This window comes from Bubalus bubalis, chromosome 9 (assembly GCF_019923935.1).
Source record: "Bubalus bubalis isolate 160015118507 breed Murrah chromosome 9, NDDB_SH_1, whole genome shotgun sequence".
NCBI classification, from domain to species: Eukaryota; Metazoa; Chordata; class Mammalia; order Artiodactyla; family Bovidae; genus Bubalus; species Bubalus bubalis.
The window spans coordinates 57,011,589-57,028,690 of NC_059165.1; the positions used below are offsets into that span (position 1 = coordinate 57,011,589).

The following is a 17,102-nucleotide window of genomic DNA, read 5'->3' on the forward strand; positions in this document are numbered from 1 at the left end:
ATAGCATCCCTATGCTTCACATCTAGCATGCCTTTCAGTCCACTTGGAAACTGAGATGTGAGCAGCTAGTCAATCACCCACTCCCTTAATAACCAAGGGAAGGGTAGGAGGCAGCAGGAGTAACACATGTATTACTGCAAGAAAAGCAGTCTTCTTGCCAACAAAGTCATATTTTCCAATCTAAGCAGAAGGAGTTAAAAAGGAGTACCATTAAAGTTCTCATTTTTAAGGAGCAACATTAGCAATACACTGTATCCATGCAAGGTGCAGAACTCTCAGAATACACAGGGTATGTAATCATGCATTCTCAACACAATGGGATACATGATTCCTTGTTTTCTTAGCTGATTACCCAAGCATTACAGGAAATACCATATTTGAGGTTCTGTTAAAGGCTGATCATCAGAGTAGCTTCTCAAAAAGAGCAAAGCTTCCTAAATCACTCATGGCACCATTGCACAATGGCAATCCATCAACTCTGGATGATTTATAATTGGTTTGACCAGCTGAGCTAATTGCACCCACACATAAGCTGTTTCCACATCTCAAACTCCCACCCAACAGTCCTCTGGAGGCTGAAAATAAAACTGCTTTCTTCTTGATTGCATGATAACAAGCTGGCACCAAGCCCTGCAAATGGAAAGTCCCTACCTTAGGTAGGTCTTCAAAGCGCTAGTGATGGTCTTTATCTCCCACTCGGCACAGATATCCATTTCTGTTTCAGAAGCTGTTTTGGGGTCTAAAGAGAAGAAAAGACAATGGGTAAAACAGAGCGGAAAACATAGCTAAAAGACAACCATACATAAAAGCATTCAACCTCCCTACTAAACAAGGAAATCCAAAGTAAAAACAAAAATGACAGCTAGTTTTTCCTGACGGTATTATAAAACTGTTTAAAAATCCAAATATCTACTGTTGGCAAAAATGCAGTGAAACTGATCCTCTCAGAAACTGCTGGACGCAGATGAATTAATGCAAGAGATGTGAGAAGAAATTTGGCAATATATATCAAGTCCTAAAAATGTTTATACACTTTGAAACAGTAATCCCACTTCTCACAACCCATCCTCAGGAAATAAGATAAGACATGAGAAAGTTACATACATTCAAAACGTCCAACCTACACTACTCTTGATAACACCAGAATACATTTTAAAAGAACAACCTAAACAGTCAATGATAGAATGATTAAATTAATCGTGGTCTATTCCTGATGGGATAGCATGCTACATTTACATGAAAATGATAACTACATTGCAAAATGGAAAATGCCTGAATTATCATGCAAAGTCAAGCAAAAAAAAAGGTTTAAAGTTTTGTGAGAAACTCGAATGAATGAAAGCTGAAAGGAAATATTATAAAAAGAAAAGCGTGGTTGGAGAGTGGCAGAATTGTGTTCTTTTTTTTAAACTATGACTTGATTCCATTACTTATATATTTTAAATTGCTCTAAACCAAGATATGCAAAAAAAAAAACAAAAAACCATAATTATATCAACTCCTGATCATTTCTTCATTTCTTCTGTGTATACTTTCAAACAAATGTGTGTATTTCAGATAAATGTATACTGTAAAAGAAGAGATAATTCTTGTAGTCTTTCTGAGCAACACACGGGCAGGCAAGAGAGGCAGAGGCTGGGAAACATGAACTGTTTCATAAACCAGCAGAAACCTGGATTCTCGCTGGCAAGAAGTCAGAAGCACAGTCTCTCAGTGCATTGAATGGACAATCCAACTTCTAGTGATTTGCCTCCCAGCTCCCATTGCCATTTCTTTCTGCACAGCAGTTCAGTTCATTTTTAGCTGGGCTGCTACCCTTTTCTTACACCTACTCCCCATGCTCAGGTGAGGCCCCAGTCTTCCAGGCTGGGGGGTGGGGAGAGGATGAGATGTCTCTGAACTCGGGGACTGGTTCAAGAATGGTCCAAGACCTAAGCCAGGCCAGTCAGCATGAAGTCCAGGACTTCTCTAGGAAAGAAGAAAAGGCACTCGCTGTGCACCTGGGGGACGATACTGCTGCTCTGAATGCCACCATGTGGAGCCTGAGAGTACAGTCTGACAGACAAAGCCACGGGGAGAGGCTGAGAGTCCGGATGACATGGTTTGAGAGCCCCTGTAGATCACCATGCCTTTTTAATCAAATAAGCCAAAAAAGTCCTTTTTGCTTAAGCCAGTTAAGGTCAGGTTCTCTGTTCTTTACAATCCAAAGAGGTCTAAATGCTGTAGCAGGTAAATGGAGACAGCAACCAGACTCTCTCTTTCTGGACAGTCTCAGAAGAAAAGAGGATCCTCCTGCAGGACCCACAGCCTTGCAGCTGGAAATGAGTCCACAGGTGGGCATGACACATTTTCCATTTACTTTCATCCTAGTAAGAAGAGGTCAAAAATCATGAGTGGCTTAAGGATTTAGGCCCTAATCCCCAAGTAAGGGCACAAATCCAGTTGGTATCTACTGCTCTCAGTGTGTTCTCCTGACAGGGCCCTGGTTCGGTAAATGTTTGGCTCCGAATGGCATAACATTAATTCTTTTCTGGCTTTGCCATCTCACACTCCCTTAACAGTTAGTTTTTTCCTGTGGAAGTGTAGGTACCAAACAACTTCGCTTACCATGACCTTCCTCCCTCCCCATCCCCAAGACACATGGAAAGCTGCCACAGTGCATGGTTCTTGGATGCAAGACAAATGTTACTGTACATTTTTCTGAGTAACAAACCAACTTCTACCCAAGAAGAGTGAACATGACACTAAATAAGCAGCAGTTGGCAGGTCTGGGAGTTGTGAACTGTTCCATGAACCACATTTAGCAAACTAATGATTAGCTTCCACTTATTCGGGCTCTGTAACCATAGGAATATTGTGTAACATTACAGAGAGGAGAGTCAAATTACAGCCAGGCTAAAGGGCTTTTTATAGCACTGATGAGGCAAAGTTCATAACTTGAGTATGTTCATTTTAATTCATTTAATGTCCAAACTAAATTGAATACAGCCTCCCAAACTACCCCATTTTCAGAAAGAACTGACACCCCTCCCTACCAGAGCGCCCCTCACTTACAGAAGCTTTCTGGCAGCACCTGCATATGATACAGAGACATAACTGACAATTTCCTTCATAACTCAGCACATTTCTTTCCACCAGGTCGCTTGACGATTGTGGACTTAGTAACACTGACCTAAGCTAGAGGAGCAGTCCAATGTACAGACAGGCATCACATAGGTAGAGGCATTTCCTCTTCAACCTACTCCCTGCATGAATTCAGAAAAGTAGGAGATATGGGTTGGAAGTGATGGTTACAAGGGGGGAATGGTCTTAGAAATGTCATACTGGATCACAGAAGATCCAGTGATCCACTGTTGTGCTGTTGACAAAGTCACTAGGGATCTTCTGGGTTTTGAAGGGATTAGGAAAGTCACCAATACATGACTAATTTCCTAATGCTACATTACAATGTATGCATATTAAAATATTTTCTCTTTAACTGTGAAGGTAATACACGCATGGGGTAAAAAAAAAAAAAAAAAATCACACAAAACAAATACATATACATCAAAAGTAAAACTTCCCGTGCTAGAGGTGACTCAATACCAGTTTTGTCACCAACACAGTATGCTAAGTCTAATGCTAAGTCACTTCAGTCGTGTCCAACTCTGTGCAACCCCATAGACGGCAGCCCACCAGGCTCCGCCGTCCCTGGGATTCTCCAGGCAAGAATACTGGAGTGGGTTGCCATTTCCTTTTCCAATGCATGAAAGAGAAAGTGAAGCCGCTCCAATGCATGAAAGTGAAGTCGCTCAGTCGTGTCCGACTCTTAGCAACCCCATGGACTGCAGCCCACCAGGCTCCTCTGTCCATGGATTTTCCAGGCAAGAGTACTGGAGTGGGGTGCCACTGCCTTCTCTGCCAATACAGTATATTAACGCATATATATGGAATTTAGACAGGGTAATGACGATCCTACATGCAAGGCAGCAAAAAAGACACAAATGTAAAGAACAGACTTTTGGACTATGTGGGAGAAGGCGAAGGTGGGATGATTTGAGAGAACAGCACTGAAACATGTATATTACCATATGTAAAATAGATGACCAGTGTAAGTTCAATGTATGAAGCAGGGCACTCAAAGTCGGTGCTCTGGGACAACACAGAGGGATGGGATGGGGAGGGAGGTGGGAGGGCGGTTCAGGTTGGGGGGACACATGTGCACCCGTGGGTGATTCATGTCGATGTATGGCAAAAAAACAGCACAATATTATAAAGAAATTATCTTCCAATTAAAATAAATTAATTAATTAAAAACAAAATACCAGCTTTGTGCATGTGTATGTGATCTCTAGCAGTGTGTACATGAACAAGCAGTTAAGTGACTATGTACAGCTTTCTAAAACCACAAATGGAAGCACACTCTAGACGCCATTCTGTGCACTGCTATTTTCATTTCATAATATCTTAAGAAATAGTTTCCTATTAGTAGACAAATGTATCTAACTCACAGTACTTCACTGTACCATACTTAACACCCCCATTCAAAGAGATTCAGGTTGTTCCCTAGATTTTGCTATGGTAAACAATGATATAAACCACTGTTCCCTTGTAGATTATCTTACCTACAGAAAAAAATTCCTCTAAGTGGAATTTCTGAGTCAAAAAGAAAGTGCATTTTTAATTTTGAAAGATACTGTTCAACTACCTCTCAGAGGTTATACCATTACATTTAAGAATGAGTGTGACTCCCTTAATTCCTTGACAACAATGAAGAATCAAACAATTTGATCTTAGTCACTCTGATAGGTTAAAGAAAAACAGGTCATCTACTTTAATTTGCATTTCTGTCTGAGCAGGAAAATTGAAAATCCTCTCTTGCATGTGTGTTTTAAAGTCAAATTTACTGAAGTATAACTCACCTTTTTAAAGTATACAGTTCCATGATTTTTGACAAATATATATAGTCATGTAACCCCTGCCACGATCAAGATATAAGTCATTTTCCTCACACCCTCTCCAAACTCTCTTGTGCCTCTTTCTCCACAGTCACTCCCCTCCCTCCATCTCCAGCCCCTGGCAACCCCTTTCCATGGCATAATACTCATGAAATTCATCATGTTCCTGCATATACAAGTAGTTCAATCCTTTTATTACTGAGTAGTTTTCAATTTTATGGGCATATCCACTGCCTAGTTGATGGAATTTGTGCTGTTTTCAATTTTTGACTGTTATGAATAAAGCTGCTATAAATACTTGCAATGGGTCTTATGAACTACTTTTTTGTCTCCTGAGTAAATACTCAGGGGTAGAACTGGGTAAAAATATGTAGGAGTAGGTCATATGGTAAATATGTTCAACTTTATCAAACCTATCAAATGGTTTCCAAAACAGTTGGGCTATTTTGCATTCGCAGGAGCCAACAGGAGAACTCTAGTTGCTGCATATATTTGTCAACACATGATACAACCATGTGTTTAATTTTGAAATTTTAGCTCTATTAGGTATGTAGAAATAACTCATTTTTAAAATTTGATTTTTCTTAATGACTAATGATGTTGGTCATCTTTTTATGTGCTTTTTGGTCATGTATATATTTTCTCTGGTGAACTATTTGTTTAAATCTTGTGTCCATTTTAAAAACTGAATTGCAAGCTATTTTTAATACATTCAGGCTATAAATCATTATTCAGATATATATTTTACAAATATTTTCCCTTGATCTGTAACTTGTCTTTTCTTTTTCCTAATATATTTTAAAAGAGCAGATTAAAAAAAAAAAGGATAAGGTTCAGTTAATCAGATTTTTCTTTCCTGGTTCCCGCTTTTTGTGTTCTAGCTAAGAAATCTTTTCTAAAACAAGACAGCAAAGATGGATCCTCTCCTAAATCTTGAAGTTTAACAGTTTTATCTCTTAGGTTTAGGATCATTTGCCTATTTTGAGTCAATTTCTGTACATAGTTTAAGATAAGGGTTGAATTTATTTTTCCTCATATAGATGTTCAATTACATTAGTACCATTCATTGAAAGGACTGTCGTTTCCCGCACTAAACTACTTTGACATCTTTATCCAAATTAAATGACCATATATATGTGGACCCTATCTCTGGATTCTCTTGCCTGTTCCACTGATCTATATGTCATTCCTTATCATACAGTCTTGAATTTCCTGCATATAAACATTAGTTGTATTTTGTTTTTTGTCTTTTTATAAAATCTTGAGTCTTTCACAATATTCATTCTCCATTACATCTTTGAGAAAGACATTTATGTAAATATACTATCTTCGTTAAGAATACTATCCTTTAAGTCTAAAGAATTAAGATTTTTTTCTGTTTATCCTATAGGCAATTCTTTCAAGACTAGATTCGATACTTAGCAACTTGATAAGCAAATCTGTTTATCAAATTATTTTCTGATTATAAAAGCTGTACCTCTTAAAAACTTTAATCATTTTCCATATCTAGTGCTTAAGAATCCAGAATATCTATAGCCACATCTGTTTTAAGACCCAAATGCTATTGCTGTCTCATGTCTCTGTCTTAGGAGAACCTGCCTGAAGCATCCCTGTAAGCAAAGGTGACGGTGGGCAGAGCAGAGAAGAAGGGGAGTGTCCATCTGTGGCCTCCATTCTCTAGGAACTTGGGACTGTGGTGAATAGTGCCCTTACTAGCTCTCAGATGGGTCAATCCTCCATCCAAACAGTATACTAGCTTCCGGTTCTGGTCAGCATTTGTCTGCTCTCCTTTACTGGTAAGTAAAATTGGAAGTGCACAATGTCAGGGCTTCTTCTCTGCTAGTCTTCAAAGATTTGGGGCTGTTTCTGCAAGCCTTTACATCTTAGAAGTTGTCATAAGCATATCTATTACTTCAGCATTTCTTCAGAAAGAAGCTTTGCTTGCTTTTATTTATGATACTCTGTGAAGGGTGTGAGAAAGGAAAGGCACAGAAAAAAGGCCCCAGAGGAGTCAGAAGGATGGTTCATGGTTGGATCAGAGTTCGGAGAGTGAGGCACGCTACTGTGACCTGGTGCTTTAAAGCATAGCAATTCAAACCTTCCATGTGTTCTCTGTAGCACTAACCTTAAATATTAGTTAAAAAAAAAAAACACCCAAAAGACAAAACAGGATAAAGTTACAGGATAAGAAGAAAAAAAAGAGCAACACTAAACTTGCATTCCCTCAATCTCACTGTGAGAAACTATAAAGACACACTGACAGACAGACAGACAGACACACACACACACACACACACACACATACACAGGGACGGGAAGTTTCAACAGCACAGAAAGTAAGGCTCACAATCAACATTCTACTTGTCCCTAGAGGATCATCCACCAGGCAGAGTTCAGGAGAAGCCCAGAAGAAGACCCACATTGGGGAACTATGTGACGGGTGACTGCTTTCCGCCCGCTCTGAGGTACAGCCCACGCTACCCCAGGGAGGGGGGCCACGCTGCGCTGCACCCATCCCACCACAGCACAGCTCAGTGTCGAGACTGCAATCCAGGCAGTGAGATGAGACTGTGACAGAAGTGGAGGTGTGTCTGCTTATACAAAGGGAAGTGAATTCAGGAGGGGAAAGTTCTAGAACAAATATGAGAATGACAAATGAATAACCACAGCATACTTCAGATTAACCAGGAAGTAACTCCACTTCATTCACAACCACGACCAACCAGAACCAGGAGAAACCTTTTCATGAGTACAGGTAGGTCCACACTAAATGAAAAATTTCAGAGTACCAGAAACGTGGATGGAATCATGTATAATAGTGCTCTAATTTCATGTGACAGGATGGTTCTAATAGGAATCATGAAAACAGCAGCAGAATAAGGAGAGTCTACTCACAATGAATTCAATTGCAAAGGTTTATAACCATTCTGTGTTCAGGTGGATTTAAAAAGAAGATTAAAAAGCTGATAAAATACTTGTTCACATAAAACACAGAAACCAAAGCACTCAAAAACATTTCAGAAAGCATCTGTTCTGCATTATAAATAAAATTCAGAAAAATATGGATGCTGTGAAATAAGACATCAAAGCAAAAAAAGACACATTGAAATAATAAAGGTGAAATGTAGAAGGCAGAAAGGTAGAAATGAAAAGAGCTAAAATAAGTCAGTAAAAACACTGATAATTCAATTACCAAATTAAAATGTGCATTATAAATAGCAAAAAAAAAAAAAAAAAAAACCAGCCCCAAAGAAATTAAAACAAATGGCATGGATATGGGGTGCAAATTTTAGAATGTTTGCTTATGATGCAAAGAATCAAGACAGAAAACATTAGAAAGATGAAAAATGAAGATAATTTATGTTTTTAAAATATTAAGAATTGAAGAATAACAAACAGAAAGAGAATTTGCTTTTCTTTAGAAAACCATGTGTGAAAACTCCTTCACTGGACCCCAATATGTATAAGAGAAGGACTAAATGGTGATATTTAAAGCAATGGAGGGACTTCCTTGGCAGTCCAGTGGTTAAGACTTAAGTGATTAAGGGTGTGTGGGTCTGATTCCTGGTCAGGGACCTAAGATCTCACATGCCTCTCAGCCAAAAAAACCAAAACACATATCAAACAGAAGCAATATTATAACAAATATAATAAAGACTTCAAACAAGGTTCACATCAAAAAAAAGCATCTTTTAAAAATAAAATAACAGAAAGGGAAAATTTTCCTCCTCATTGACATATGGTTACTTGTCAATTGTGTAAGTATTTGAGGAAAAGGAGGGTTAGTTTTCATTTTTCATGGATATATTTCAGATGGATTTTAAGGAAAACAAAGTTTTTGCAGTCCTAGAATGGGGAAGGTCTTTTAGGCACAATCCATCTATGAAAAAGACTAGGACTTCATAAAAATATTATAAATATTCATAAAACAAAACAAAAACAAAAGTACCCATATAAAGTTCAAAATAAATTATAATCTGAAAGAAAATACTGGTAATATAGCTTCCATATATAAGAATGTCTTAAAATTAAAAGATGAATACATCAATAGAAAACTGGCTGACAACACAAATAGGCAATTCATGAAAGAATAAATATCAGCAAGAAACCTAGAAAAAAGAGGCCAATCTCACCCAGAATATTTTTTTAAATACTTATAATTTATATGCAAAAAAGTAACAGAGAATGGTGTGTGGTAAAGGATACTCTGAAAGCAAGTTTGGGAATATCAATTAAAGGCCTTAAAAACATGTACATACCTTGACCCAGAAATTCAACGTCTTAAACTCTAAGGAAATAATTAAACATGCATATAAAATCTAAAATAACAACAGCTAGCATTTATTGACTAACATATAGAGACTTTGGACTCAGCAACCCACATGCATCTTTTCTTTAATCCTCTCTTTATTACAGAGGCAGAGGCTATTATTACAGATAATGAGACAGAAGACTAGATGGGCTTAAATAATTTGTGCAAAGTCAAATGGACAAGCAGTTTAATTATAACTTGCTCAACTCCAAAAGGCGTGCTCATAACCTATGCTATCCTGCTTCTGTGGGGATGTTCACCTGAGCACTTTCTAGAATCATGAAGAACTGAAAGTAATCTACAGATCTGAGAAGAGGAGGCTAATTAAAATATTATAGTACATCTATACAATAGGTGACCAAAAAAAACCCCACTACACTTTAGAAGAATGTAACAGAAAATAGACATTATACTGATATGTGAAAGAAGATTGCTAAAAAGCAACATATATGCACCATGTGATTTCTAAGCATTTTTTGTTATATGATGGAACACTACATTTAAAAGGTGACAGTAATATGATAAAATAGTCAATAAAGATTATCTATAGTCTGAAAGACTTTTATTTCTTCTTTGCTACTATGACTTTTAATCAGAAAAAAGTATTTAAAATCTGTACATGAAGAGACAGACATATACTGAACATGCATAGACAGAGCTATCCATATTTTTTAAATGCTGAATCTAACTTTAGAAAGATTTACCTTCACTTAACATTCAGGGGGAGAAAAAAACCAAACAGTACACACACGGAAGCCACTCTATTTCTAAGCAGCTGTAAATCTTCTTCCTCTTGACACTCTTCAAAGACACGGATCAAGGGCAACTCTTGGGATGACACTAACAGAAGGCCACAAAGCATATGCTATGAGAAATTCTGGCAGGCATTCTTAAGAAACGCGATTCTGCAAAATACAGTGTTTTCAAAGTCTGGCTCTTCTATTCCTCCTCCCACCTAACATCCCCCAACTTGAAGCAATCAAACGAAACTTCTGGTTTTGCTTAATTCTAACTCTCATTTTCAATAATAAAAATGCACTCTTCCACTTTGAGAGACTCTGACCAATAATCCAAATCTTAGTACCTGGTACATAACACAGCATCCATTGAATACAGAATGAAGGAATAGTGACTGAATGGTTCATACTCAGCCCAGCCGTGTCAGGGAGAGGTTTTGGAGTATGAGTTATATTTTTTTACATTCTTGGCTAACCCAGTCTAGTACAAGTATGAAGAACTGATGAAGATGAAGAGAGACACGGCTCTGCCTTCAGGTCTGGAATTTCTCTGGCCTAATGGGTGATCCCTCAGTTCCAAGAGCCAAACTGTTCAACTTAATTGACAGTGAGAATCCCAGATATCCTTCTCAACACTTTTGATTAGATCTTGACTGTGGTCACCTCTCAGCTCTAGTTGAACCTCAGTCTGGAATCCAGTCTATCTGTAATGTCCTCCTGGCAGAGACAGCTGGCCTTGTGACTTTCAGCTGTTGGTTATTAGTTTCTCATGACATTTCTCAGATGTTCATGATTATTTTGTCTGCCCCTAGGAAAACTGACAAAGCGAGCAGGACAAATATCTTGTTCAAAGGTCACTAAGTGAAGTGATAAAAACAAGATCTTTTCATACCACTCTTTGCTTAGCACACGTGAGCTAAGATGGTTGGTTCTCTTTTAAATTAGCAACCCCGTCTAAAATGTCAAATTTCTTTTCATTAGTGTCATCTTACACAATCATCTGCTGCCTCTGAAATCTCTCTGCCCCTTTGACTCCCGTGTATTTAGTTGGTTACAAGGTCCTGTTGATTCTCTTTCTCCAGTCCTTTTGAGGCTGTGCTTTCTTCCTGACCTCAGAGCAGCTCTCTGGTTCAGCAGTTGATCGTGCATGCTCTGCCTAATCTATCCCAACTGTCTTATTCCTTCATGTGTTTCCAAGATCACATGCATGCTCCACATTGCTGCCAGCATTATTCGCCTAAAACTAGCATCTGATCAAGTTACATCTATGTTGACCATATACTTTTAAAAAAAATCACCCAGAAGTATTATTCCAGTAGGCACTCTCCCATCATTCTATTAATAATCCTGCTCAGTCCCCAAGATTCTATGGACCAACCCCCTTCCCACCCTACCCCTGCACACCCACCAACCTCCCAGAGGTGGTGTGGGATCAGAGACAAGCAAAGGATCCAGACCATTGGGATCTATCTGCTGTAGGTCATGCAACTGGCCTGAAGACTGTGAAATGAATCACACAGATGGCCCCATATGGATCAGTCAAAGTCCATCCATGGGACCTTCTGTCAAGAAGATCAAGAGAGACACTCTCCACTCACTGATGCAAGTTCCAAGGACCACTGAGGCTGGTTTATCTATGAACCTTCCTGCAGAGAATACAGCAGAGAATGTAGGAAGACAAGGGCTCACAGATAATCAGACACCAGAAAAAAGAAATGGGAAAGGCTGCAACAAATGTGGAGCCACCAGACCATGCCATGCTTCTGCCATCTTGGACTCACCAGTAATGTGAGCAAATAAATGCCTATTCTGAATTGTCTTCTTGACACTTTTGTGTAAAAAGAGTACTCACACAAACAACTCACTACTTTGAAAATTTAATAGCATCTTACTTCCTACAGAGAAAAAAAAAACCCCTGAACTCAGAACAATATTCGAGTTCTTCAATCAAAGGGGCTATCTCAGATTTCCAGCTTTAATTCTCCTATTCCAGTCTTAAGTATTTTCAGATATTAAAATAATAATAATGAAATCAATACTCTTGGTTTGTAACATTTCCTGAACCTGAATTATACTTCTGTTCTCCCTCCAATACTCAGACCTTCAGACCCAGCTCCCACTGGGCACCAGCACCATATCTTACATAACAACTTTCATAAGCAAGCATAACTGCCCCCTAACTGGATAGTCTGTGAACAAGGAATGACTCTACAAAGTTTCACCTCTAGCACCTGACCATCTCTTGCAGAGAGCAGACACTCCACAAACGTATGTAGCTCTGACTGGAAATGAAAGACTAAGGATAGATACCTGTTAGACTCTTCATTCTTTCTTACATTAGAACTTTTCAAAAATCAACCATATTACTGTACAATCCAGCAACTGCACTCTTGGGCATTTATCCTACAGAAACAAGTTAATCTTCATTACTTTGCCATTTTATACACTGTACAAAAACCTGTACAGTGTTTACAGCTGTTTTGTTTGCCCCCAGAGTAGAAACAATCCAGTCATCCTTCACTGGATGATTGGCTAACAAACTCAGGTGCATCTACACCATGGAATATTACTCAGCAAAAGAAAAGAACTCTTGATACACAAGACAACTTGAACAAATCTCAAAGGAATTTTGCTGACTGGAAAAAACCCAATCCCAAAGGTCAAACAGTATATGATTCCATTTAAATAAAATCCTTGAAATGACACCTTCATTCTTATTTTTTGGGCCTCCCTGGTGGCTCAGACAGTAAAGAATCTTCCGGTGATGCAGGAGGCCTGGGTCTGGAAGATCCGCTGGAGAAGGGAATGGCTACCCACTCCAGTATTCTTGCCTGGAGAATCCCATGGACAGAGGAGCCTGGCAGGCTACGGTCCATGGGAATGCAAAGAGTTGGATACGGCTGAGTGACTAACACCTTCTTCGAAATGACAACAAATGACAACAATCACAGAAACAGAGAACAGATTAGTGGTTGCCAGGAGTTAACGATGGGGGTGAGGTGGGAGGTGAGGCAGATGAGGGCAGCCATAAAATGGATGCTTGCAGTGACTGACCTGTTCTGTATCTTGATCACATCAGTATCTTGGCTGTGATACTGTATTATAATCTACTATTAAAGTGGGTTAAAGTACCCAGGATTGCTCTATTTTATGTCTTGTAACTGCATGTGAATCTACAATTATCTCAAAATAAAAAGTCTAGTTTAAAAAAAAAAAAACACAAAAACACTAGCTATATCTCAAATCTGAACCAAAAATTAGATTCTCAGTGCAAGAGTACCTCACAAACAATCATAGTTTCCAACAAAAGATCTCACGGCAACTATCATACGTTAAAGTTTTGCTTAAAAGAGTTGAGAAAAAAAGAGAATTTTCCTGATCAATATGAAAGAAGAGTTTTCTTTACACATAAAAATTATTTTCAGAAACTGGGATGGCAAAATGAAATGACAAGTACTAACAAAGAGAAGTGTCCCAGCCCAAAACACTGAGCGTGGACCCTGAGCAAGTCTATCTCTAACAGTGCATGGCTGGACTTCTATGGGGAGGAGTAAGAGCCACCAATCTGTGAAATCTGATCCGTTTGCCATTTAGAGCCATGTGACTCACCGAGGCTGCCTGCATTCATATCTAAAAATACAGGAAATCTGCAGCCTAGGCAAATTTGGCTCATTGGCTCAGGGCTTTTTGATTCAAATGCTGCACATTTAGAGATAGTGGTTTTATATTTATACCAGCCAGCTGCAAAGGAGGTTCTGCTGCTCAAATGACAGAGACTAGGTGGAAGTCTAGAAGCAAAGAGGATCAGAAGACTTCTCTGCTTCTATACATTTATCTGGAAGTCACAGGATGACACCTTCTCAGTCACTGGGAACATGAGATCTGAAGTTCTCTGCAGGATAGAAGGATGAGCTTTCTTGGGGAAAATGGGTGTGCCCCATGAAATGCTGGTCTTCAAAGAGGACAAAGGGAGTGTCACGAGCTATTAAAGACAGAGTAGGGTGTGGTCGTCGCATGCGCAGTGGAGCACCACTTGGACTGGTGGCAACCAACTCTACAGACAGAGAGGGTGTGCCACTGTGAACCTGCCATTTTTCGTTTGGTCTAGTTCCACTCAGTATCTCCTCCAGTAATGCCTGAGGCCATGACCGCTGGTGAGTAGGACAGTTGATATCTGGGAATTACCTCTTGGACACTCGAATTCCTTCTCAGGAGGCTCCCCCTTCAACCCTTGGGAACTGCCTGGCAGAGCCCCTGCACTCACCCATCAAGACGCTTAGCAGCTTCTGCACTCTGGAATTGACCCCCACAATTCGGTAGAGCCCTTGCTCATTGATCCCTGAGAAGAGAAACAGTGAAGATTTAATTAGAGGCACGTCAGAACACCAGTCAGGCCAACCCAGCCAAATGCATTTTTTTTCATTTTCTCAGGACTTCTAAAAGCTTCTCTAATTAAAATTCCCTGTCACTCAGCTCTGCTCTTAGCGAAGGAGTGGGATTTGGTACAGCTGTCTAGGATTTCATGGGTGTGCTGCACACTTCAGCCCTCATGTTAGTTCAGTCATCACAGGGGCACAAAACCAAGGTGGCATCTGAAGAGTTTTGAAAGATGTGAAATATACACGCCTCCATATGTCATATTTAACCAGTTTTTTCATTTAAAAAGACAAAAATGAAACGATAAAATAAGTTCACACTACAGACAAGGATAAACACTTTATAATCTATTTTTGCATACAGAATGCAAACACTGAGGTGTTGGGGCATTTTATATTTTGAACAATGTTATCAGCTAAGGCTGAGAAATTAGACAAGTCATTCATCTGTGGTGCAAATTTCTTTATAAAGAAAAAAGTTGACCACCTTTATTGAACCCAAGGAAATATGCAAATAGACTAGAAGGGGTTCACCTTCAAACACCCAAACAAAGAACCAAAACACCCAGCCTCAGTACTTTGTTCATTTAACTGCAAGGATTAGATCACCACTGCATCCTTTACATCCAGACCAAGTGGAATGACATGGTGAAATGACTTTTTTCCTGCTGGTCCCAAGCCCATTATATCTGACATTTCTCAACTAACTGGTCTCCTGCTGCTGCTTATTCCCCTGATGGCCATCCTCCACTTAGTACCCAAAAGGAGCTTTTCAAAGGGTCAGTCAGTTCAAATCATCTCTTTTCTTAAAATCTTCCAATGACTTCCCACTGCATTTGGATCACAATCAAAATTGACCATGGCCTGTAAGGCCCTACGCAGTTGAGCACAGCCCGCCTCTGACTGCTTTATCAAACACCTTTATGCTCCTCCAGCCATGTGTGCCTTCCTGTAACTCCAACATGCAAAGCTCATGCCCCCAAACCACAACCTCTGCACAGGATTCCCTCTACCTGGAGCATTCTTCTCCCAGATCTTTTCACCACTGAGGTCTCAGCTTACATGCAATTTCTTCGATCAAAAACATCCCATGACCAATACTATTCTCCACTGCCTTAACCAGTTTTCTTTTCTTTATAGTAGTCAACAGTATCTGAAATCATCTTTATTATTCAACTTCTTGTTTGCTTTCCCCCCACAATTATCACGTAAACTTTAAGTACAGTGAGTCTATCTTCTTCACCACTAGATCCCCAGTACCTAGGTAAGTCTACAATATAGGACAGAATGAATAGAGTATTCATCAGGGCCATTACTTTGGGACCAAAACAAAATTTCCTGGAAGAAACTTGGGAAAAGGCTGACTCTGCAGTGTTTTTAACAAGGCCTTTATAGAAATGTAACTAATAAACAAAAGGAAGTAGTCCAGAATGGTAAGATTTTACAGCTCAAATGGACTATAAAAGCATGTACATCATCCTGCATGGTTCATGGGCTAGGAGACCCTGGGTCTCCTGAGGGATGGGCCTCAGGTTATGGAGTAGCAGAACCATTATTCAGTGATGTGGTGGCTTGAAGGGCTTATCCTTTCTGCAGTGTCTCCACTCCTTTTGTCTCCGTGCTTTCCTAGAGCTTCACACACTTCCAGCTCCTAGTGGATGATTGGCAAACCTCAGCACGTATGAGAGGTCTGTTCACTCACCTCCGGTCACCACCAATGGTGGTGGTGTGTGCATACATGCACCACAGTAGGGACATAACCCACTTGCTCCCAAGCATTTATGCGAAAATGGCATTTAACTCACACTGTCCTTGTGTCCTCTTTGTGTTAAAACTTCTTTAGATGTTAAAATATACCACATTCATTCTCATTTTAGAGGGGGTGGGGATGAGGAGATGGAGGCTAAAAGATCAAACCAATTGGTGACTCTCTTTTTCCTCTGCTAATCACTGCATATATTTTCTGATTTTACATCAGAAAAAGTCACCCTCTTGCGCTGTGGGTTTGCAGTCATCACACAGACTATGAAGGAGTTTAAATGATTAGGAGATGTTGTTCTCAGTTTTGGCGGCCGAAAACTGAGAGACAAAGAGGCTGGCCCACCTCTGCAGGAACTTGAACTTCATCATGGAGGGGAGGGGAGCTCACTTTTGGCTCCATTTTTATACTTTTACCCTTGTTAATCCTGGCGTGCTGCAGTCCATGGGGTCACAAAGAGTCAGACATGACTGAGCGACTGAACTGAACTGAACCCTGTACCTCTTATTTCTCATTCCTTTAAAATGACAAGCAAATCAAAACGCTATTGAAAAATTACCTTAGTAACACACTTTAAATGTGTCAAAAGTGCAGTTATGGAAAATAGACAAATCCAAGGAAGACAGCAAAGGACAGCAGAAACTGCCACTCACAACACAAGTTGCCCATGCAGGCATGATCCTTCCTCTCCTTGCCGTCCCCAGACTGGGTTCAGAGTGGACAGGCTGGTTGCTGGTTCATAACTTGCATTTTTCACGTAATATACATTAATAAAAAACTTAGGTTTCAATAAATATATTTCTACTGCATTTTTAGTGATTCAGAGTGTTTTACTGCATGGATGTAGCACATTCTTGGTTTAACCAATTTTTGAGACATTTGGCCAATTTCTGTTTTTTGTTTTGTTTCTTACCTTAACACTACTGTATAAACATCTTTATGGCTCAACCTGGCCCATGACCTTATTTCCTCAAGATCAAT

At 39.5% G+C, this 17,102-nt stretch overlaps 1 protein-coding gene across 5 annotated transcripts in view; it reads right to left on the reverse strand.

The window, feature by feature from the left end:
• The window catches only part of ARHGAP26 (Rho GTPase activating protein 26), a 468,401-nt gene that overhangs the window by 164,055 nt on the left and 287,244 nt on the right, over positions 1–17,102 (reverse strand). For all 5 annotated transcript variants that reach the window (XM_045166568.1, XM_045166569.1, XM_045166571.1 and 2 more), the window contains exons 14-15: positions 14,251–14,325; positions 652–739 (exon numbers count right to left, since the gene is read on the reverse strand). In XM_045166568.1, the coding sequence (XP_045022503.1) occupies positions 652–739; positions 14,251–14,325 (163 nt within the window). The remainder of the gene's footprint in view (positions 1–651; positions 740–14,250; positions 14,326–17,102) is intronic.